Source organism: Anopheles aquasalis, chromosome 3 (genome assembly GCF_943734665.1).
Source record: "Anopheles aquasalis chromosome 3, idAnoAquaMG_Q_19, whole genome shotgun sequence".
In the NCBI taxonomy this organism is placed as follows: Eukaryota; Metazoa; Arthropoda; class Insecta; order Diptera; family Culicidae; genus Anopheles; species Anopheles aquasalis.
Window position 1 is genome coordinate 23136224 of NC_064878.1, and position 22556 is coordinate 23158779.

At 45.2% G+C, this 22556-nt stretch overlaps 3 protein-coding genes across 3 annotated transcripts in view; 1 reads left to right on the forward strand and 2 right to left on the reverse strand.

Annotated features, from left to right (window-relative positions):
* Positions 1 to 2400: 2400 nt before the first annotated feature.
* Positions 2401 to 22556, forward strand: part of LOC126577532 (uncharacterized) — a 269650-nt gene continuing 249494 nt past the window's right edge. Inside the window, exon 1 of the mRNA XM_050239212.1 lies at positions 2401 to 2444. The gene's annotated coding sequence lies outside the window, so the exon portion shown is untranslated. The remainder of the gene's footprint in view (positions 2445 to 22556) is intronic.
* Positions 14137 to 15070, reverse strand: LOC126574352 (caspase-14-like). Its single transcript, XM_050234493.1, has 5 exons — positions 15061 to 15070; positions 14807 to 14956; positions 14476 to 14745; positions 14280 to 14412; positions 14137 to 14209 (listed from the first exon to the last, which is right to left on the reverse strand). Exons 1-5 carry the CDS (start codon positions 15068 to 15070, stop codon positions 14137 to 14139), a joined length of 636 nt encoding a protein of 211 aa, XP_050090450.1.
* Positions 17967 to 19621, reverse strand: LOC126577538 (caspase-3-like). The gene is made up of 5 exons (XM_050239224.1): positions 19179 to 19621; positions 18894 to 19111; positions 18560 to 18829; positions 18364 to 18496; positions 17967 to 18294 (listed from the first exon to the last, which is right to left on the reverse strand). Exons 1-5 carry the CDS (start codon positions 19556 to 19558, stop codon positions 18222 to 18224), a joined length of 1074 nt encoding a protein of 357 aa, XP_050095181.1. The 5' UTR covers positions 19559 to 19621; the 3' UTR covers positions 17967 to 18221.

Below are 22556 nucleotides of genomic sequence, written 5' to 3' on the forward strand. Positions count from 1 at the left end.
GAGAGAAGGACGAAAAGTTGGTGAATTCCCCATTCCCCCAAAAGGACAGAGCTTCAGCAGGTGAAGAGAAGTGAAGGCAAGGTACCAGAGCCAACTTCACAGACCACATGGTCACAGGACGTAATTCGGACGAGGTATTCGACGCTCGCCAGTACGAACGAGGTGCGTAATTGCGATATTCTGGTGTGGTCAGTTTGACCAAAAGTTAGTTTATGCTCACCGGGGCGCGTGTGTGTCCAAGTGTCTGGAGAAAAAAGTTTGAGCCGAACAAGGTGAACAACACCGGCATCCCGCCGGTGCGATCAATTGGTGTTCATTTGTGGAAGTGGAACTGATGACTGGACGACCGAGGATTGGAGCAATGGAACCGACAACCCAAAGGAGAAACACAACATAATCCATGTAACTTTATCCAGAGTGAACTCGGCTCCCATCAATTGCCCCTTTGCTGACCTCGTCTCAGCTCGAGGAAAAAAGGAGTGGGGAAAGGACCTGTCATCGCTTCGCTTTTCCACAAAGCAGACGCACACGTGGCCGACGACGAGCAGGAACAGTAGCGGCCCGCCCAAATCGGTTAAATCGTTTTATGTTTGCACCAGGATTTGCCCTTTGATATGCCAATGCCCCGTGAATGTGGCGAAATTAGATTACGGACATTCTGCCTTCTGCCTGGTGTGCTCCTCAGTGTCTCAGTCTCCTTTTCTCTCTGCACCGGATTCACGGTGTCGTTTGTACGTTCGTTTGTGTACTTGTTTGTGTGCTAGTTGCCACTGTGGTGTGGCTCCTGGTAGCCCGATCCAAAGCACCGTAAGCAATCCGAACCTCGACGCTCGAACCAACTGTGTCGATGGCTGCTCAGCGTTGGTTGCCACCGTCGTCGTCGTCGTCGTCGTTTTGCACCGCGGTGAGGTGCTCGACTACTATGAAAGAAGATGAGGAAAGCTACAACACAACAACAACAAAAAAAACATCCACATCCAACAGCACAGTGTCTACGTTGGATAAGGGACGAGAAGCAAAACACACCTCACCGCGAGTGTCCCCAGAGCTGAAGTCAAAGCAAGCGTTGAAGTGAGCAGCAGCAGCAGCAGCGAACCAAGCAAGCCTCACTTCCGGTGGTTCTGTGGTGACGGAAGCTCTGTCTGTACGTTTGTCGTGTTCGTGCGGTGGTGCTGCGAGTGCGGTTGATTCAATTTCGCGTTCGGTGAAAGGGCAAATATTATTTTCCTCCCACCCAGCAGCGCGACCGCGTGCAGCGAAAGTGAAATTGCGCGAGCCAGTGGGGGCCGGGGGGACTCCACGCACCCAGCTTGCGTTGCCTCACATTTCACACCAAATCACACACATACCCGGAGACACACACTGAGACACAGTGAGAGAATAGAGCCGGAAACAACAAACTCGATTGCCTGGGCCTATCCCAGGATCACACGAGTCAGCGGCTTAAGTCCAGGAGGTGACTTGAAGTGAGTCAGATCAGTGAGTGAGTGAGGAATGCTTCCGTGACGCAAAGTAAGCAAAATAACAACACAAACAGGATTTAAAAAAAGCAAACGCGCGGTTGGGGTTTGCTCTTTCTTTCTTTATTCTCCTCTTTCGCCGGAACACAGGGACCTGAGCAGTAGCTGACGTGGCGTGAAGTGCAAAGAAAACCAAATTAAGCCGCGGATTCGTTCGTGCGTGACGCGTGATATTCAACGTTCACTGTGGAACGGAGACGGTGCTTCTCCGGAAGTAAGGCCCCCGGTGGTGTCTGCAAGAAGTGTGCAGTGAGTGAGTGTGTGTTTGTGTGTTTCCTTTCGAGTGTTTGTTTGTGTGCACATACATGCCACTGGTGCACGGGAGTGTATGGTGTTCCCGGGGGGGGCTAGAAGGACCTGCCACAGTGGCATTACTGGTGCCAACCAAGTTTAAATCTTAATGCCCGGGCCTCTCCTCCTGATGGTGTCCTCCATTCTTGAACATCCGCACAGGCTGACGACTTCAACGACAACTTCGACGAAGCGTTGACGGTTCCCAAGGAATCGAGCGAAAGACGCGCTTCGATCAAGAAGGCCTCGCTCGCAATGGAGCGTGTGTTGGGCGTCGGTGAAGTAGGTGAAGTAGGTCGGTCTTCTGGAAACACCGCGTGTGGAATGTAAAGTGATAACCAAGCCCCAGATACACACCTATAGAGGTAGCTACAGAAACCTACTCGTAGGCTCGCAGTGATATACACCGAAGAAACAGGTGCAAGAAACGGTACCAGCAAACGGTGCCAGCAAACGGTGCCAGCGGTGCTGTAACCACGGTGCTCTCTCTCTCTCTCGACGAGAATACGACCAGAACGTCGTCATAGGGACGTGTGTGGTCGTTTGTCTGCCTGGGCTGAAGCTGCCAGACTGCTGTTACCATCGCCACCTAGAGAAGCACGAGCAAGGAGCAGACCCGTGTTTAAGATTCAGGTTAGCCAAGTTTTCATCTGTTATTTACTTATCCAAACAGACACACACATAGGCGTGTACGTCGTTTTCCCTTTTTTCCACGTTCGCAACGATGCGCCATCACCACTGGCGGGATATTGATGTCGCTGCTGGATGCGGCACCGGCGGTCCTCCGACCGCTGTTTGCACAGCCAAAGTCAACCTTGACATCTATCCCAAACCATCACTCGCGTATGTGTTGGTGTGTTTGATGTGCTGCTCCTTCTAAATGGCCGGTTGCCAAGAGCGGAGGTATCCGTATCAAGGGTTGCTGCGCAATCATGAGGCGTTTGCCGTTTTCCAGCTCGCTGCTAGAGAGTGAAAAAAAAACACGAGTCAAAAGCGAAAGAACGTCATCAACACAGTCGATCCGGTTGTTCCGTTGCTCGTATCGATTGGCCATTTTTAAATTTGGGTTTTCACTCGGCTTCAGAGCGGGGGAAGAGATAGCGAGAAGGCGCAAAGGAAAGAACGGGGAATGGTTAAAGGATTCTGGTGCGGGAATGGTAACAAAAAGCGATGAGATGTAGAGCGGTGGGCCATTAATCATTTTGGACGGTTAGGAATAGACAGAGAAAGAGAGAGAGAGAGAGAGAGAGAGTTTGTTGTTTGACAGATGAAGCTTAGGGTCATGGGAAGGAGTTGCCAGAATCAGTTCGCTTGGTCGCCTACGATCACGGTAGTGGTGCTTTTGCAGACGATTCCTCTGCTTTTTTTGCGCTGAAGTCACCAGAGTTTGGTGAAACAGGGTAGCAGTGATGCTCGAATGCTTAGTCTTTGAGTATCCAGTCGATGGAGAGTTCAGAAATGGTCCTACACAAACAAGAAACTCCAAAGAGGTGTGGTTGTTGGTTTGACGCACATTTTTTGGACGGAGTAGGAGTCCTTTATTCGCGGTTAATCCTCCCCCCCGGCTGACTCATTCGTCACCAACGCATTAACGAACAAAATTTGATTTCCTTCTTTCACCGAACTTATTAGTTTCGAGCGCAGTGGTGCCAAAAAAAAGACTTGCACTTTTGAATTACACAAAAAGTTCAAATCGTAAAGCGTAAACAACCTTCGCAGTTCGGCCGCACGTTCCAGTTCAGGCGATCATGGCAGGGAACAACATAATGTCGCAGTCACCGAACTTTTCTCATCATTGTCTCACCGGCGGTAATTTGTCCGCCGTGGGTGGGGCCGCGGTGGAAAATTCGACACAGAAAATTACGTGTTACCTGTCTTATTACCGCTGCGACGTGAGAGGCACGAGGCAGAGGCAGAGGCAGAGAGCAATCTTGATTAGCCGGGCGGACCACGGGGCAATCTTGCGTAGGAGACGTGACAAAGTTAAACTTTCTAGTTCCCAGCCCATAGTGGTCGCCCGGTGGTCTCGCTGTTCATTCCGTCACTCAAGCTGCGAGCTGGTGCCCATCGGACCAGCGTTGCGTTTTGTCCGCTGTTGAAAGACCAAGGGACTCCCGACGCCAAGGTTCCGTATTCCAAGCAAATAAAGTTTTGCAGATCGAACTCGCAAAAGTTTTATCACTTATTGGCTTCGTTTCAACGGATAACCGGTGTGTGTATTTGTGTGTTGGCGTTTTTTTCTCCATTTTGCTGAGAAGCAGATCGGCCGCAGTCGGAATCGATTCCCCCACCGTGGTGCTTTCAACGGTGACGACTCCATGCCGACGGGGTGGCCGGGCGTTTTGAGTCGGTTCAACATTCCACCGTTCACCGTACCGTCGCCGTGCTCGCCGTGGTTTGCCGTACATTCTTTGGCCGCACATAGCCGGAAGTGTTGGAATTCCGGCTGTTGTTGGCCGTGCTACCGCCATGAATATCATTCCGCACATTTTTACGCCAGCTAGCGATGTTGCCGAGGATGTCGTCTTCGTTCCGTTCGACCTTTTTCTTTTGGCTGCCCGATATCGGGCAATCGTCCATGACCGTGGTGCTGTGGCGAAGGGAAGATCTGGGATTGGGAAGTGATTTTGGGACACGGTTGCAGCTTGCATGCCTTTTCGGGCTGGGCTTTCTGGCGAGATTATTGCTTTTTGGATCAGGATTACCCGAATAAAGAGGTTTTATATGATTCTAAAAGTTGATTTAACGATCTCTCCATCGTCTTCAAGATATTTTCAAGTATTATCATATTTCGTATCGTATTCGCAGTATTGTCATATTTAATCCTGCTTCTTATAACGAGTGAGAAGGGCTTCAAGCTGTATTAACACGAATAATTGCAAATGAGTGTTAGGAGTGTAGATCAAATTGTAATTGGATTGCCTTCAGAGTTCCTAAAAATATTACATAAAACCCGTTTCTATTTATTCTTATTGCAGTAAAAGCCACGACTACCTGTTCTTTGTTTACAACGACTTGCAATAGTCTTATTTTAATCCTTATACATTTTAAACACGCTTTGGCAGCAAAGTGGATTGACTGCAAAAAGATGAAGCAAACCAAACCGCAGGATTCGTTTTGAGTGCCTCTAGCTCATTAAGCTGAAAATCACTTTACTGTTGAGTTGGTTTATCTATGGTTGAGTTCACATATTTTGCTTTATGCTCCCATACATACCAGAGCATGATGCTTCTTTCGTTGTTCTCGGTATTTGATCCCTCCTTCTGAGTATTGACACTCTTTTTATCGAGCGCTGGAGAATGATTTCACGAAATACGTTCCTCAGACACGCTCCTCACTTGATGCTTTCGCGCTAACCAACTCAGCCCTTTTAAGATCTCCTCTAATTGTTGTCTGTCACGGTCACGTTTCAGGTCAGGGCCGGCCGCCCTTTGATGCCTATTGCTTCGTCTTTGCAATGCCAGCAAAGCGTCAATTGAAGTTAATTAATCAGCTACGGAATCTTGTCCGCGTCATAAAACTTTACCCTTAACATCAGTTTATGTGGGCCACGTTGTCCGATGTGTTATTGAAATTAATTATAAGCAATGATAAGCAAGAAGCACCAGAGTGCTGCATTAATAGCCTGTGAGAGTCTGATCGGGGAAGAGAATTTGCTTCAATCACATAAAAAAAATCCCAGATATAACCATTCCGCGCATAGAACCAAAGGCGTCGGATATGATCTTCTGTAGTCATCTCGCCTATCACTGACACTCTGTTCGTTTTGTAGTCCGTGGGCGTGTATGTTCACTTATTTTACCGTTTACTCGCCACGTCCCGATGTCAAGTGACGCTGCACCAGAAACTGTGTCAAGCTGGTGATGCAAATACGCTACAAGCAAAACACCAGGCATCATCCAGGAAAAAGACACAAAAAAAGGAAGGGGAAAAAAGAGAGAGCGAAGATAAGAAAACAACCCTGACCACCATACGCTGTCAACTAACTTTGCCTTTTGCGCTCACAGTCATGAGTTTGCTCGTGGTGCAATTGCTACTGTTGCTGCCTCCAGCCAGTGCTACCACCACCAGCATGCTGTCATGCTGCCATTGCAATTCCATTTCCCCCTGGCAGGTAATAGAAAAGATCGGCACCAGCACCACCTGCAACAGCAACAGGAAATGGAGTCGGAAATCGAAGGAATGAGAAAAACGAGAGCAAAAAAGAGAAGGAAAACCACAAGGAGAAAGAAGCAAAAATAATGAAAATTCAACCGCAACGCAGAGGTTGTTAGCGTGGTAGGGCGCAGGGGGATGGGTGAGCACCGGAAACGAAGTTCTATTGACCATTTTTCATGCCGCCTGTTTGAGGCGAGCTCACACAGCTTGTCTTCGGACCTGTGCCCTCCACCGGTTCGTGCAACCCAGCTACCCAACCCGCCCCCAAAGCCAAGGGACGAGACGAGCTGAACGGGAATGGAAAAAGGGAAGGGAAGTAAAGTGGAATTGAATTTCAAGGTTGCAAACCCCGGAAGTGATGCACAAGCAGCTTGTCGAGGAAGAGAGAGAGAGAGAGAGAGAAAGGCAGTGGAAAGTTGGGCCGGAATGTCCTCGGCACACCTGGCCCACCACACACCACCACCGTGGCCTCCGTTCGAAGGTTTCGGAACGAGATGGAAACGGAAAACGGGCCAAAGCGCGAAGGCGAAGCGAAAGCGTGCCGGCGCACGAAACTGAAACTGTCACAAAACCTACGACAAAGCGTTTTATGTTGTCGGTCGCTCGGTTGGTCGGTCCGTAGCCAACGAAACATTCACCGAGCGATGCGGCAATGGGCGGTGAAGGGAGGCTGAGCTAGGGTGCTCTTGAGGGGATGAGCTTGTGCTGACGTAGATTTTAAATTGATTCGTTATGCTGAGCCGATTGCGTGGCGTGCGGTAGAACCGCCTTGGAAGGCGGTGGTTTGGTGAATGATAAATGTGTTCTGCGGAATGTACTGAAGGCCGGCGCCTCGAAGGGTGGATATTCGAGATAGCGATGAGTGCGACACGGGCCCAGCACCGATAAGAACGTATTAACGGATTATCGCCGTGTCAAGCGAGCAATATTTCGGACGATTCTATTACCCGCTTGTGCTCAGCTCTCTTCAGTACCTAGGAAGGGTTGTTTAACATCCCTGTCGACAACTCTATTCGCACACTCTCTGCATCTAAAAGGGCAAAATAAGGGTGACCTAATGTTGGCTAGATTAAATTTAAGGTCACATCGGATAGGTGCACGCTGACTGGCTCGGTACAGTGGCTAGCAGGAACACATAATAATCAAGACCACTCCGAAGGTTGCTGGAGTGTAGGGAGTTTTCATGTAATTAGATTAAATTATTCATGAGTTTCCTGGCGCTCCATTATAAGGCGCATTGGTGAGCGATAAGCCATCCTTTCGAATCTACGGTATGTTGGTTGACCGAAGGTTAACGACCTTGACTTTAAAATGGACCAACACCACAGCAGTTACACATTTCTCGTGAGGTAAGATAAATTTGGCCGCAAGTAATGACGAACATTTATAGGTGAAGGTATTTTATTGGTTTTAATGTTGTTTTTGTTTTCAAAATTTTCACCATTAGCTTTGAATACATATTGTGATTTTCTTCATTTATGGGTTTTGGTTTTTCCTTACGAATTATGTTGATTTTTTATGATAATTGTTGTTCACCATTCACCACATAATAGAGATTGAAATCCATGGGTTTTTTAAGCGACTTCAATGTCTATTACAAAGCTCTGAAAGTATGCAATTTTACCGGTTACCTGGCGCCTCCATTATCGGATTTCGGTAGCGGAGCTTCATCATTTCGTTTTCCCAGGGCGGCGACCAGCTTTAGAATGGTCTTTGGTGGGAAAAAGCAAATTTAATAGGGCCATTCACCACCAAATTATGGGCTGATTGTTACTTTAAACTGGCGCCCGCCGACTGACTGTTACTTTCTTCTGCGGCCCACATGACAATATGACTTTGAGATCCATAGCTTAAGGCTTACCTCTGGTGTGTTTGACATTTGACTTCAATGAAAGACCAACCAATGGTGTAAAGTAGTGCTTCATTTTAAGGAATCACGTACAAATCATTAACATTATCTTTTAGTGAAATTGATTAAACATTTTGCATACACTTGCCAATCGAAAAGCGAAGCATACTTACACATCTTAATACCAATCAACAACTTCTGTACTGGCCTTTCCTTTTCAATCAATCTTCAATTGAATGGCACCCCGTGATGCCATTCTCATTCATTACCTTCCGCTTAACTGTTAATTGCGTTGGTAATTCACGCTGTCAATAAATCCTACAACAGACCAGCAAAGACTGTGAGATGGATGGCGAATGAGAACGCTCACTGCCGCTTATCAATCGTGATGACTTTTCCGGGGAAAATAAAAAAGTAGAGAAAAAAAAACAACGCGTGCACATGGAAGTGTGCTAGTAAGGGGGGTCATTAGGGGAGCCTAGCGATGCTTGGTACGGTGATGGTGATCGTTTAACCATCTACGTGACCAATAGCAATGATCGTTTCGCTGCGCAACAAACCGGAAGCACAAACACAGCACCAATACATCCGTCCACCTTTCCAGCGATTTTATGTTGCTGTTCATGCTGCCGTTGACTACCACGAACCGTGGACCGGTAATTGATAAGATGCGTTTCGCGGCTGCGGAGTGAAAGTGTGTGGTCGCGTCACCACGCTCCCTGCCATCTTCATCTTCTCAATCGAAATGGTCGATATAATGAGCATAAAAAAGCAACAGACAGGAGCACGACACACAGGCAATGGATCGGTTTTCGATGTTTGTAATCGATTCCCACTGGGTGACCCTCCACGGAGCGCACCACGGCGAGGAGCTCGGTTGCGTTTGGGACAACCGGCTTGCGACCATCCATGTTTTGCGACCATCCCAAGCGCCACCTTACGATCTCATAAATATAAATGAACAATTTAGAGCCTCCTTTCCTCTCCCTCTATACATTCCCCGTTTTTCTGCAACACTCCCAGTGGGTTACTGACACTTAGACCGACACCACCAACGACCAACCAACCGACCGACCGACCGACCGACCGCCCGCTCGCCCTTGTGACGTGGTATGAGTGGCAGCATCATACGCTCCATCTTGCTCCCATCCAGCCAGCGTGGGGATCGATCCGAGGGATCCTCCAAGGGTCTTTCCCATCGGAGCAGCGACCGTGGTATCGTCGTTGCTGGCTTTAAATTACCATCATCAGCTATTTAATGCTTTTCGCTCGCTCCCTCACCGCTGCCCTGTCAGCCCTTCCGTACCACACCTACTGGAACCACCAACATCCGGGGCTATTGACTTTTTCACTTTTTTTCCAGTGCGGAAAAATGCTACCCACGCCCCCATTGGCAGCAGCACCAAACAGCCACACACCATATGGCGCATTTGGAAAGTTACTCACTTCGTCTTCATTCCTTGGCGTGCCTGCGTGGTGTCACTTGGTGTGTGTTGTGTGGGCAGAGGCAGATCGCAAACCTCCGATGGGGATGCTGCTACGAGCAGCGTCAGATCCAGCACCGGCTGGAATCGTTTAAGGAGCCGGGCAGAGGTTTTTTTTTGTTTGTTAAATTGCTCGCTTCACCCCGGGATCGCTATCTGGCGGGGCCCACGCTTCGCTGTAGACACTTTTTCCGAATTAGGGGCCTTTCAAATTGTGACCCTGTCTTCGGGTAGGTGTGTTCGGCCGGCCTAGTCCCACGGGACGATGCTCCACACTAGGCACCATCGCACATCACCATCCGTCGTCTGTTTGCCATTAAAAACGGGGCCGAAACGAAGGTTCTCCCTCACATTAGGTCATGGCGTAGGTAGGAGCCAACCGAACTCTACGGAATGGCCGCTGAAGAGCACAAACTCACTCGCTGGAAGGACATTAGCAGTCCTTAGTCGCAGCAGAGCCAGGCTTGTTTGTTTTTCGTTAATACCGTTGGAAAGGATTACGATCCCCTTCGATACGCTCTAGGGTGCACGATCAGCAGATCACTCGTCTATGGAACGGAATGGTTCATTTCGAGAGAAGTTCGATAACGATGGTGTGTGCTTTAGATGCACTCTGGCTATCTCTGGTCTCAATGGGAAATTATACAACGGAACATGTCGGTTTTGCAACGAAGTTAACTGCATTACGATGATAAGTTGATGGTTCTTTAGGTCCGAAACTATTTGAAATAACACTTCGATTATGTTAGTCGAAGCTTGCGTAACTAACAGGAACTTTTGCGTCAGTAAGAAGCAGGCTAAAATGATCGATTTTTTCTAATAAATTCGTTTGAAGCCAATGAAGAGAGCTTTAAAAATTAGAAGAGAATTTATTTTAAATTGAATCCCCTGATAAATAAGGCAGCTTAGAAGCAATTGTTGTAGAACTTATAAATAGTTTTGATACCAATCTATTTTAGCAATTTGTTTTTTTTTATTTAATTAATTAATTTATTAATTATAGATAGCAATCGCATGACGATCATATTCAGCCGTAAAAGCTTTATCGCTTGCAGATTTAACAAATAATAATTGCATGTGCAAATTGCAATCTAACAATGCCTTACGCCACCATTCATGTAGAAATGAAGTATGCTGAGTAGATATTTTAAAAGCTGTAAAGCAATTGATGTGCTGTTTCATCAACAAACAGCAGATTATGATTTTAAAGCTTGATTCCTGCTCTTCTGAGCTCCAACCCATCGATTATTGCACGTTTTCATGCACCTACAAATGCTGGAAAAGCATCGACTATGCATTATGCAAGACTCTTAAACGACTCCAAATTAATGCCACACGGTCCTGTTGCTGTGACATTAAGTAATACTAAGTAGTGCAGTACTAGCCATCACTCGGTGCCGTCTTGCTAATGCTAATCATTTTGTTTCTCAGCTTCAACGAGAGTACCGGCCCGGAAGTTGTTAAAAATGGCGCATAAGCCCGAGACAGAAGCGAAGAAGTACATCCATCATACTACTGCCGCTGCTGCTGCTGCTGCTACTGCCATTTGCATAATTTAACCCACCAGCCTCGCTAGTGGCGTGTAATACTTTGTCTTTGATATGCAGCCCATCAGCATTAACCGGTTGCTAGGAGGAAGACACGATTCCACTTCTCCACTTCGGTCTTATCCCGTGTTTGATGAAGAGCGCACCGGCAAAGCTCGACAGCTTACGACAGCTCACCGGGCACACCAAGCGCACACACTAATACTTCTTCAGCTTGTTCATCGTTGACTCGTTGCTTCCGTTGCTTAATTCCCGTCGGGTGGGTACCATTTCGACAAGAATTGCGCCACTCAAGTTTAATTGAATACAAATGAAAATCTCAGCCCCGGCCCCGTCGACTGCCTGTCGAACTCGACTGTTGTGTCAGCTCCGGAAAGTACGGAAAGAGGGAGTGGCAACAGGGAGGTAAAAGAGAAAGCGCTACCACTGCACTGCACTGCACGAGCGCACCCGAATACACCGCATCCCGGCGAAATGAGCAATCCTCTTTGGAATTTTTCATTTCCGGAGTTCATTTTTCGGGACAATTTTTCGGCGTCCCGTGCTGGGGTGTGGTGGTTGGCGTTGGCTCCGACTGTGTCCTGGGCCAATGGTTTTTCTCACTTTTTTTCTCACCAACCGAACATCGCTCGCCCCTTCCTTTTGTTTTGCTCGTTTCGAAAGAGTTGGTTGAAAAATTGTTCAACCGGAGTTGAAAGACAAACTATTTCAATTTGCTCTGACCGAGTGGAAAGGGGTTGGGGGTTGGAGGGGATGGAAAAAGAGAGGGAAAACAATGGTAACAGCTACAGTGCACACAACGTTGCACAAAACCGGCGAAACCCGGTCGGACGCTATCCAATATCAATAAACCTGGCATCCTAGACACACTGGCCGCTAGCTACCGATTGAACCAGACCGGAGAGAGACCATCCTGTCCACCCGGGCCACCTCATCAATGAATTGGAATGCTCCGAACACGAAGCAGTGATGCGTGCTCGGTGTCGAAGTCCTTGCGTCGACTGTCATCGGGGGGAGAGGGAAAAAAGCATCCAACACAGAGGCATCCGATCTCGGTGATACACCTGTCCACCTTACAATAAACAAAGCCACAATCAAACAGACAAGAACAAACAAGCGCGCCACTGCACAAGGGAGGATGCACCGACACTGGAATGCGATCTTTCAATATCCTCCATGTATCCTGGCATCGAGAGGCCCATCCGGCAATCCTGGTTTGGGAAATTCTTCTAAATTGTGAATCAAAGGTATGGCAGACCCAGAGCTCAAACAAGGTTTGACCAGGGCTGGCCCGAACGTAATTCATTTTCCATTCCCAAACAAAACCATCGCCCTCCGGGGGGAGCTCGGTCGTCCTGGGAGCTCAATATTAAATTGCAATATGGATGGGCCACAGGCGACGGATCTGTGTGTGCCCGGAAGGGAAAGGAGAAGAATTCTGAATAAACTTATTTCGTTTGCCAATGCGACTGCCATCAACATGCAATCGCCGTTCGCTCGTCGTCGTCGGTTAAATTCTTTGGGAGGTGTTTTGAAACTGGAATATGGTCCAGGAGTGTAGCGGCGACCTGCAAAAGCGAATATGAGTCATTTGCTAGCCTTTTCCGAGACTTCGTGCGTTATTGTGTCAATTTCTGAAAATTGTTTCCACTTCACCTGCCCCAGTTTGCCTTTCGGGCATTTTGTCATCTTAATGGTTGGTGGTGCGTGCAGAACTTATCAACACAGTGCCTTGGGGCAACACATAAGTTCGGTTAGAGAAATGGAAGGCAACTCTTTTGCATTTAATGCAGTCCAATCCTACAACATACTCTTTCACAGCTTTACAAAGAAGCGATTCGAATCATGTAGTAATGTCCTAGATGGCTTTCCTGAGAGAATGCATTGTGAACACAACCAGGTGGACAGCCTCTACTACGATAATCCTTTGAAGGACCTTTACAGTATCGTAAGCAGTAGTAAAGAGGAAAAGAACGTAGAAGCAGCTACCAGTAGATTGTTGATTTTCTCGGCGATACTTGCGTCCGATGTCCTTTTAATGCGATGGACGGTGGGAACGATGTACCACTTGTTAACGTTTATTGGTATATCGTATCGGTAGCGTTCAATGGTTGTGCCACTCCTTCCGGACGACACGACCGATGGCAGAGAAAGGACTACTGCCGCCAGAGGCTATGCAAACATGTGCTTTGATTCACGCACATACTAGCAGCCCCGGGAGTTGGGGACCGATGAGTATTTCAGCAAGAAGTGCGCACCTTATCATCCTGGCAAGCGAGTCATAGAAGATGAGTTCTTAGTGGTTGTTAGTAGAAGTATTAGCTGCTTTACTTTTATGTGCTCCGCTCGTTGGCCAGTGGATTAGGGGAAGGGATGTGTGTTGGCGAAAATCGATGCCGAATCTACCTCTCTGAGTGAGGCCATACAATTAATTAGACAGTTCGAAACCAGTAAAAGCATGTAAACAGTGTATTAATGCGGTAATGGACGTGCTTGGTCCATCAAAAACTGAGCCCATCCCACCGCAAATGGCTGAAGGCTCTTTGCGTATTCTTACATGCTTTTTTGTAGCAAAACCCGGGGATTTTCGATTGCCATTGAATAATTAATGTTGATAACTAATTTATCCTAATCTTCCCGCAATCGCTCCCCTACTAAAGGACAACAAAATCCGTAAGAAGCGAAAGAATGCAGGGAATTTATTTCAATAAAGCAAATTGATAAACCGTAGTTTACTTTTGAAAACACTCTTTCTTTCTCTCCAGCACCCAACCACACAGCGCCGAACCTTTTCTCTCGTTATCGCTTCACAGGTCAACTTGGGGAGCTAAGGAGGTCGCTGTGAATTGTTTTATATCGCTTGGTTTGATGAAATTCCAAAGATGATTGGCATTCCAGTCTAAGGGACTTGATTAAAATATCGGCGGAATGCGTATCCAGCTGATACAGTACGAGTATCCCATCGAGTATCCTTTCTGTGAAAAAGGAAAACGAGTTTTTTTCTAGACTTCGAATTTCCCAACATCTTAACAATAATCTTGTAAACGATGAGATTATACATCAATTTATATGTTTTTAAATTAGTGTAGTTTACACATTTTAATGCCTATGTTTTCTACACATAAGCGGATAATTAAAAAAGGTTTGGTATAGTTGACAAAGCGTAATGTAAACCAACACTAGGTAATCTGGCATCTTGCTTGTGCGGATTGGACCATTGCCTGCTAATTAGCTAGTAATTTTCAATCGGCTAGATGTCCATGTTGACATCATTAAATGGTATAATTTCAAAGCATTCGAAGGTCAGCAAAAACGAAATCCTTCTGAAGAGTGGTGCTCATGGTAGGATTTTGTGAAATTCTAAAAACAAAAGTCGAAACATATCAGCAGTTACATATCACAACAATCTTACCCGTGTTATTAGCCTTACCCGTTTTGTGCGAAAACTCGATTCAGGTGCTTATTGATCAAGCTGATGTCTTCGTTTCGATGTTCCTCCAACAGTTTGAAGAAATTTTGAATGAAAAATGTTCCATTTTGTGTGTCTCGGAATGCGACAAATCCTGTAAGAAAAACCTATTGAATGCAAACATCCAAATTCTCTTCGCTCGTTGATAATCAAATACCTTTGTAGGTGCTTTGAAAAATCAAAACATCATTCTTGTTGCTCTGGGTGTTGATAGAATCCGTTGCTACTGTTGACTCTCCTCGGCAGGCCTGCACGATGAAAAGTTTCGGTTTGCCATCGAGCGTCCGATTTGAGGTGCATTTCTCCACAATATCTCCCTCAAAGCAGTACGGTCTACCATCACGAGCTTCGATTTGATCGTGCATTAGTCCATGGCTCATTACGATGATTATCAAGCAGCTGTAGTCACTAAAATCCTTGCGAGCAACTTAAAGAATCAACTATTATAACTATAAAATATACTATTGGCACTAAAAATGCTCTCTCACTCTTATCCATTATGTAGCGCACTTCCGCAGCAGTTTTGTTCGTGGCTTCAGTGAGCTGGTCAATCCTATAATCCTGAAAAAATCTTCTAATCTTTGCTATATCTTTCTCGCTGCCCGCTCTGTTGTGTGTGGAATCATCAAAACGTATGCCTTGTTGCTCAGGGTGTATTTACCGAGGCGCTGGCTTCTATGGGAGCTGCAAACACCGTCAACATACAATTTGTTTGAGAAAGGAATCACTAATTAGAACTTACATAGCACCATAGGTTGATCCAAATGCTTCATTAACTGAGCCGGGCACCGAGAATTCATGAATTTTAACATCACTTGGCTTCCTGACTGGCGGTTTCACGGTTTCATTCGGCAGAAGGTCTGGCAACAGGCTTCGGTTTAACTTTGATCATTTCAATTAGTTTCGGCTGAACTACAGGCTTTGGCTTACCTTTAAGTATTTCAATAAGTATCGGCCTGGCAGGCATCCGTTTGACTTCAATTGTTTTAAGAAGTTCTGGCTCTGGTGGTTTCGATTTTTCTGCTCCCATTCTGCACTAACTTCACCGATCGAAAATCAAATTTCAACTGACTTGGTGAACTCATGAGCATTAAGATCCCATGTGATAACCATATAAGGTGATAAGATAAACGAGCTGGTATAGATACACCGTTTTCGGGCCCTAGTAAAATATCGTGTAAAATAAACAATGAAACGTCAAATAGTCTGGCGTCGATGTTTCTAGCCATCGTCCAAGACTTCTAGCCAGCGTCGAACAGTGACTAAATTATAGACATACCATGTAAATTTCTGCCGCTCAACTAGCGCGGCGCCCAATGCCAGTAAATTTTCGACGCTTCAATTAAAACTTTAACGCGCCGTTGTTTTTCGTGCGTGTTTTTCCCAATTTTAGTACGATTTCGATCGGTACTGATCATTCCGGTTTATTTCGCAAGTTTTTAATAGTTATTGTTGAATATTAGATAGAATATTATTTTTGAAATAATATTGCTTTCGAATAAGGGTGGTAGGGAATTTTACGTCAGGTTCAGTTGATAAAAGTTTTAGCTTTACTCTTTCTCCGTTGTTTTCCGTGGATCAACAAAGCATTCGAGAGAGTGACGGATCACTAGTGTTTTTTTCTTTCAACACAGCTATCGACTCGCGAACAGACAATGTTCCAAAGCAGCTAGCTAATTAACTTGTTTCGCATTGGACGCGCTCAAGCAACAAATTCACACCTTTCATATTGGTATTGGTGTTCATTATTGGTAGCTTGAACATGAATATGAAGTTGCGAGATTTGGTACATAGAACGAAAAATCTAATTGTGAACCTTATATGAAAGATCTGTCGTTATCTGTCGGTGTTGCCGCCGATGAAACTGACAGTTATAATTCTAGAAATTTGTCTAGGCCTACGGTACATGTTTCACCAAGGCCATGTATGGCCAGTTAATGTCTATCTCCCAGATTCGTGTAGTTGACGGTTTATCGTTGTTTTAAGCCGTGAATGTGCCTCCTTGCAGATGGATTGATTCCGCGCCCGTTGCCGCTCGAATCATTCGATTGTCTCGATGTTGATCCAGTAGGTCGAAGAAATTTTGAATGAAAAATGTTCCATTTTGTGGGTTTCGGGAAGCCACACATCCTGTAAATAAAACCATTTGAATGCAATCATCCAACTTCCTTTCGCTCATTGATGATCAAATACCTATGTAGGTGCTTTGAAAAATCAAAACATCATTCTTGTTGCTCCGGGTTGGAATTGTATCCGTTGCCATTATTGACTTTCCTCGGCAAGCCTCCATGATGAAGAATTTCGGATTGCCATCGAGCGTCCGATTTGAGGTGCATTTCTCCACAATATCTTCTTCAAAGCAATACGTGTTGCCGTCTCGAGCTTCGATTTGATCGTGCAGTTGTCCATCGTTGGACCGAAACTGACCTGAAACTGACCATTTGCACAAGCGCCACGGAGTCACACCGCCCCAAATCACGCTGATAAGCGAATCTCGCTGGGCTTGATATCAACCTTTGTTAACGTCAAACCATATTTTATGATACAAATTTAAGTTTTCCAGCGAATTCGGGAATATCCTATTGTTTCACCTAGTAGTTAAAAGACTGATAACGCTTAGAAACAGTAAATGCCTTCTAATTTTTCTTGGAACTCGAATAACTACAGTGACCTTCGCAAATAAAACTCTTCCGCAGATTTACTCACACATCTTCATGCGCGTCTCTTGAGACCCATTTGTTTGCTTTACCGCCAAAAATAATTATATTATGCACCTAAGAATAACCGATCAAATGATATTACGAAAAACTTTTTTTGTCTTTTTAAAGAACTTACTTAGTACTCGTCGTGGTTCCAGTTGCATTTGAGGTTGATCCAGGATTAATTGAGTGTTAGGCTAACATAAACATGAAAACATTAATGTTAAATTCACGTGAATCATTGATTTCTTGTGCCTCTATTTCTTTTGTTCAACGTGTTTAAATAAATCCATGTTTGAAATTGATCATTCTTTGTCGATAGGGATCTGTACTAACGGTTCCACCTTGGTTTCCACTCCATGGACACTCCAAATCTGTCTGGCCCCATGAGAAAATGTCAACGACTCACTTGTTTTCGTAGCTAATCACGTTTCGGCTAGAGAATAGACGGTGTTCCAAAGCATCCAAGAGAGTAACCCGTTTTGACACGGACGCACACAAGAAAAAACACTTTGTTTTGAGAATGATTGTTTAGCATTAGATTCCTGAAAGATGTTTCAAGAACAATGCATTCCTTGAAGTTCGAAAGAATGGTCAGCAAAGATTCACGAACCAATGGCATTTGAGCAACTGGTAATCAAATAGATTATCAGCCGAACTATGAGTAAGCAACGATAGCTTCAAAGAGGTAACCAGATATCAAAAGAGTTTAAAATCACGAAATGAGTCATGCCTTGGCTTGTTGTCTATTGCATAGAAATAACGATGGAGTTCGTTGCACTACTTACGTCAGTGTTACTGATAAGAACCCATTCGATTCCATGCAATGTTAATGCCACCACCGTTGATTGCCTTTGTTTTGTCAATATCAGAAATGTCAAACTCTCGAATACACGATACATTTTTAAAGCCAGTTGAGGGAAAACAACAGATATTTTTGCTACAGACATCTAGGACTTTTTACATCGTTCGTTTATTGACATGGGCTCGCTAATTAATTTATATCATTTTATGTTTCTTACATAAAAATACTCTCAAAATACGAGCACTTTCAGCTAGAACGGAATCGGATTTTTCCATGAAGCTCCGGTAGCACATTGTCTCGGTTGAATGGAATGGTGTATGCCGTTATGTTACATTTTCCCCTTAAGCATTACTTTCCTTGCGACTGACTAGATGTTTGTTATCTCAAAGGTGCATAACTTCAAGATTTGCGTAAGTCGCTAAAGATCAAATCCCTCTGGAGAGTGCTGATCATGGTAGGATTTTGTGAAATTCTGAAATCGAAAATTGAAACATACTTTCAGTTATGTAACAAAATAACACTTCACTTTCAGTATACTAACCCTTTCTGAGTGAACATTTGATTTAGGTGCTTATTGATGTGACAAATGTCTTTGTCCCGATGTTGGTCCAGCAACTCGAAAAAATTTTGGATGAAAAATGTTCCTTTTTGGATATCTCGGAAGGCGACAAATCCTGTAAACAAACCCAACTCAATCAGTAGGTAATCCTTCTACTTACGAGTATCTAGCTACTTACCTTTATATGTGCTTTGAAAAGTCAACACATCACTTTTCTTGCTCTGGGTTTTCTTCGAATCCGTTGTCATTGTTGAATCTCCCCGACATGCTTGCACGATGAAAAGTTTCGGTTTGCCATCGAGCGTCCGATTTGAGGTGCATTTTTCCACAATTTCGTCCTCGAAGCTGTACGTGTTACCATCATGAGCCAAGATTTGATCATTCATAAGCCCATGGCTCATTATGATGGTGATCAAGCAGCTGTTGTCGCTAAAATTCTGGCGCGCAACTAAAATAAAAATTTAAATATTATATTAAATATGTAATTTTAGGTCCTCACGGGGTTGACGCACTTCGATCCATTATGAAGCGCACTTCCGCAGCAGTTTTGTTCTCGTTAACATTGAGCCGGTCAAGGCGATAACCGTGAAAAAAACTTTTAATCTTTGCCATATCTTTCTCGCTGCCCTCCCTATTTTGTTCGGCATTTTTAAACCTGTCGTGGTGGAACACCAATACGTATGCCTTTTTGCTTAGATCGTATTTGCCAGCGCCCAATTTTGAACCGGAGCTACAATGTAAATAGAAGGTTGATAATAAATGTGTGATAAATCATGAAAACATTGATCAACGTTTACCTAATAGTCGATGGTATTGCCGGGGCGACAGCAGGGGATTTATATACTGGACTATAGGGAGGGCGATTTTTCGTTTGTTGGACAGGGCTTTGCGCAGAAGAGAAACCGGTGCTAATTGCCTCTTGCTGAATGAAATTCCCCGTCAGCGAAGGCCGGTTTAAAGGGTTCGATCCACTTATTGAAACGGACTGGGTAGTTGTGGAGCTCACTACACGATTGTTTTGTACTGATGTACGGACAACCGTTGTTGATGTTTTCTTATATCCATTTGCAGTGCTGTTGCTTTCTTTTCTTACAATCGCGTCGTGTTTCAAGCGATTCTCCAACAGTGAGTCACTTGTACTCTTCCTCTTCTTTGGCTTCGAGCCGCACGCTCCCATCTTGCTATGACTTCGTTGAACACACGTTGAATCAAAACTGAACTGAGCAGATAGGACCACAAACGCAGCTGCCGCGCACAACCGCAACTCGCGTTGATAAGAAAATCTCGCTGGTGTTGGTATCAACTTCCCGGCAGCGTCAAAAACCATTTGATGGTGTAGATGTCATTCCGCAATTATTATCACATTCCACGCAACCGGTTGTGCGACCAAACGCATGTCAAACGCTGCGTGCGTTTCTCGAATAAGAGATTTCGAATGAACCGTTAGCATTTCGTTCGTTTCTTCAAACGAATTTACATTTAGCTTGTAGCGGAATGCCTTGAAATGTTTAAATCTTATAATTGCTTGATAATTCAACCATACTATAATTATTTTAACCAATATAACCGACACACAACTCCGTTATTTCATTTCACTATTAAGCGATTAATTTCATATGATGCGATAATTTACGAAAAAAAAAGCTCAACCTGATCTGAACTAAAAGATTACGAAGAACCCTCTCTAGCAAAATTGGCCCGAATCACGAGTTAATATTGATTTGAAGTGATTGTAGATAAGTGAGTTGTAGGTTTGTATAGTACAGACTCCTTGATTCACATCATGGATTGATATAATGTCAAAGTTACAGATCGCCAATTATCAGCATTATGGGTTTCAAAAACTAACGCAACCGAATTTGTATCAGAGAGGTTTGAGCCATTACAAAGGATGAAGATAAGATAGGGGCATCGGGATTAGTGGTGACCTACGATAACGTCGACAAATGTTTGGTTGTTGATAGCTGTTTTATGATTTAATTACTAACCATGATCATTTTCAGTACGACAAAATACTCTGTTAGCTTCAACGTGGTTCGATCACAAACGGCACAATGCAGTCAGTGTTTAAATGCCGCCAGGCTGAGATGATGATGCTCTAGGCGTGAGATGCTCTAGGGAACTAGAGTTTAATTTAAAACCCTTTTAACAAATATCCTGTTGTGACCCTCGGTATACTAATGTCATAAAAATGACCAAAACGGCGAGCAGCAACACAAAATCATTTTTATTCCATTGAACAATTAATTTTGCAATATCTTCTTGACACAGAAAGGTTGGAAGAATGTGCCCCTTTAAACTGTCCTGTGACTAACCGCATTACCGTGTTTCTTGAAAACTTCTCCGTCCCTCGTTTGGCCATGAGGTTAAGGGTTACGGTTAAGGGAGACGAAAGCACAACAATAACGGTTGAGTGATGTTTCAAGTCGTATGCTGGGATTGAATAAATCGTTAAGGAGACTATGTGAGATGCGAAAGTTCAATTGACAATCAACAGTAATAAGGTCTTCCAATAGGAAACAAAAGCATTTACCTCTGCATGATGATTTTATGTTTCCTTATGCTGTGCACAATCCGCAATGAAATTCCTGTTGGACTTTTTAAGAGTGAGAATGAGAATGAGGTTTAAATAAATCATCTTTTGGCAATCGCCACAAACATGTAAAAAAAAGTAAGCTTACGAGAATGCTCAGGAATTATGTGAAAATATTCGCATGCTCCAATCACAGTTCATTCGCACTCCAGCCAAAAAACGGCTTCTACACTCGCGGTGCTAAGCGAATAACCGTGTCATCAATATCCATCGTGCAGATAAATCGTTATAAATCGCTTGGCAAGAGATAGAGCGCCGCTAAAGGAATGCGTAATGGCACCAACATAAATATGCTGGCTCAATAAATATAAATATATGATGAAATATTCGTCGAAGTAGCGCCGGTTGTAGCCGCCCTCGATTGTATCTCACCTGCGACACACCGCACCGTCGATTTCGTCACCATCGAACGGCGCAATCTTCGCGCAGAAATGGAAACTACCCGGAATGGTTCACTCTTTTGCATAAATAATAATGTCCCACAAATTTTGCCCATCCCACCCCAAAGCTCCCTTTCATTCTGTTCTATTCCCACCCTATCATTAATGCTGAGACATGATACTTTCCGTTTTGTTACCGCGTTGCACACCACCCACCGGGTCTCAAGTAGCAACAACAGCCTTCGGAACCGTGGCGTGGCCGCGGTGCTACTTCAAACATCTCTATTTTCGGCACTATCTGTCGGTGCGCATCCCGAGAACATACCAACCGTGGCTGCCGCCTCGACTTGACTTGTCTGAAGTGCCTCCGAGTCGCTCCGCTGAAGGATCGACTTTCATGCCGATGGTAGTCGGTGGGTCCTTACCTAACCAACTCGGGCGCGCGCGCTCGAGGATCGACAAACCACTCGAACCGCAAAACCGCAGTAACAGTGCGAGGTCGAGTCTGAAGCATTGAAGCACAAGCTGCCAATGCTTATATCCTGCTCCTTCGGTTTTCCATTTTGTTTTCGGCCGCCTGTATCCGTGTGCCGTGGCCAACAGAAACAGCTCCCGCAAACGACCGACCTGCAACACTTGAACCAGCGACACAGAACCGATCCGATTCCGCTTGCGAAGAAAGACGAGAGATGAAGCAGTCCTAAATCCTTCCGATAAAGAAATCATGCACATGTAGCGATGACGGTGTGTCTGTGTGCCTGTGTGCGGTCTCGAGAACCGAGCAAGAAACCCGTTAACAGAATCCATTCCACCCCGTTCGCGATTCTGCTGTAATGTGGTCCTGGCCTTTTTTATGCCAGCTCAAGATGTCTCGATTGAAATACGACAGATCCTTTTACCGCGGATCCGCAGCATATCTGCAGTGTCTAGGCAGCTGCCATTCGGCCCGGGCGGGTAACCTCAAGCTGAAGCCTTCCGCAACCGGCCGGCGAATTGCAATTGGCAACGAAGCGCGCGCGCCAGGTGAGAATCAATCTTCGGGAACGAAAAATTTATTTCTCCCCGTAGCGCGATTCCGCTCAAGAGTCCTCTAAGCTGAGCGGCTCGGAGAAGAAGCTTGCGAAGAAGCTCGCAGCTTTCTAGCGACCGAATTAGCGACGCCGTCACCTGCGGACGATACAGCCGCCATCGACGAGACGGTG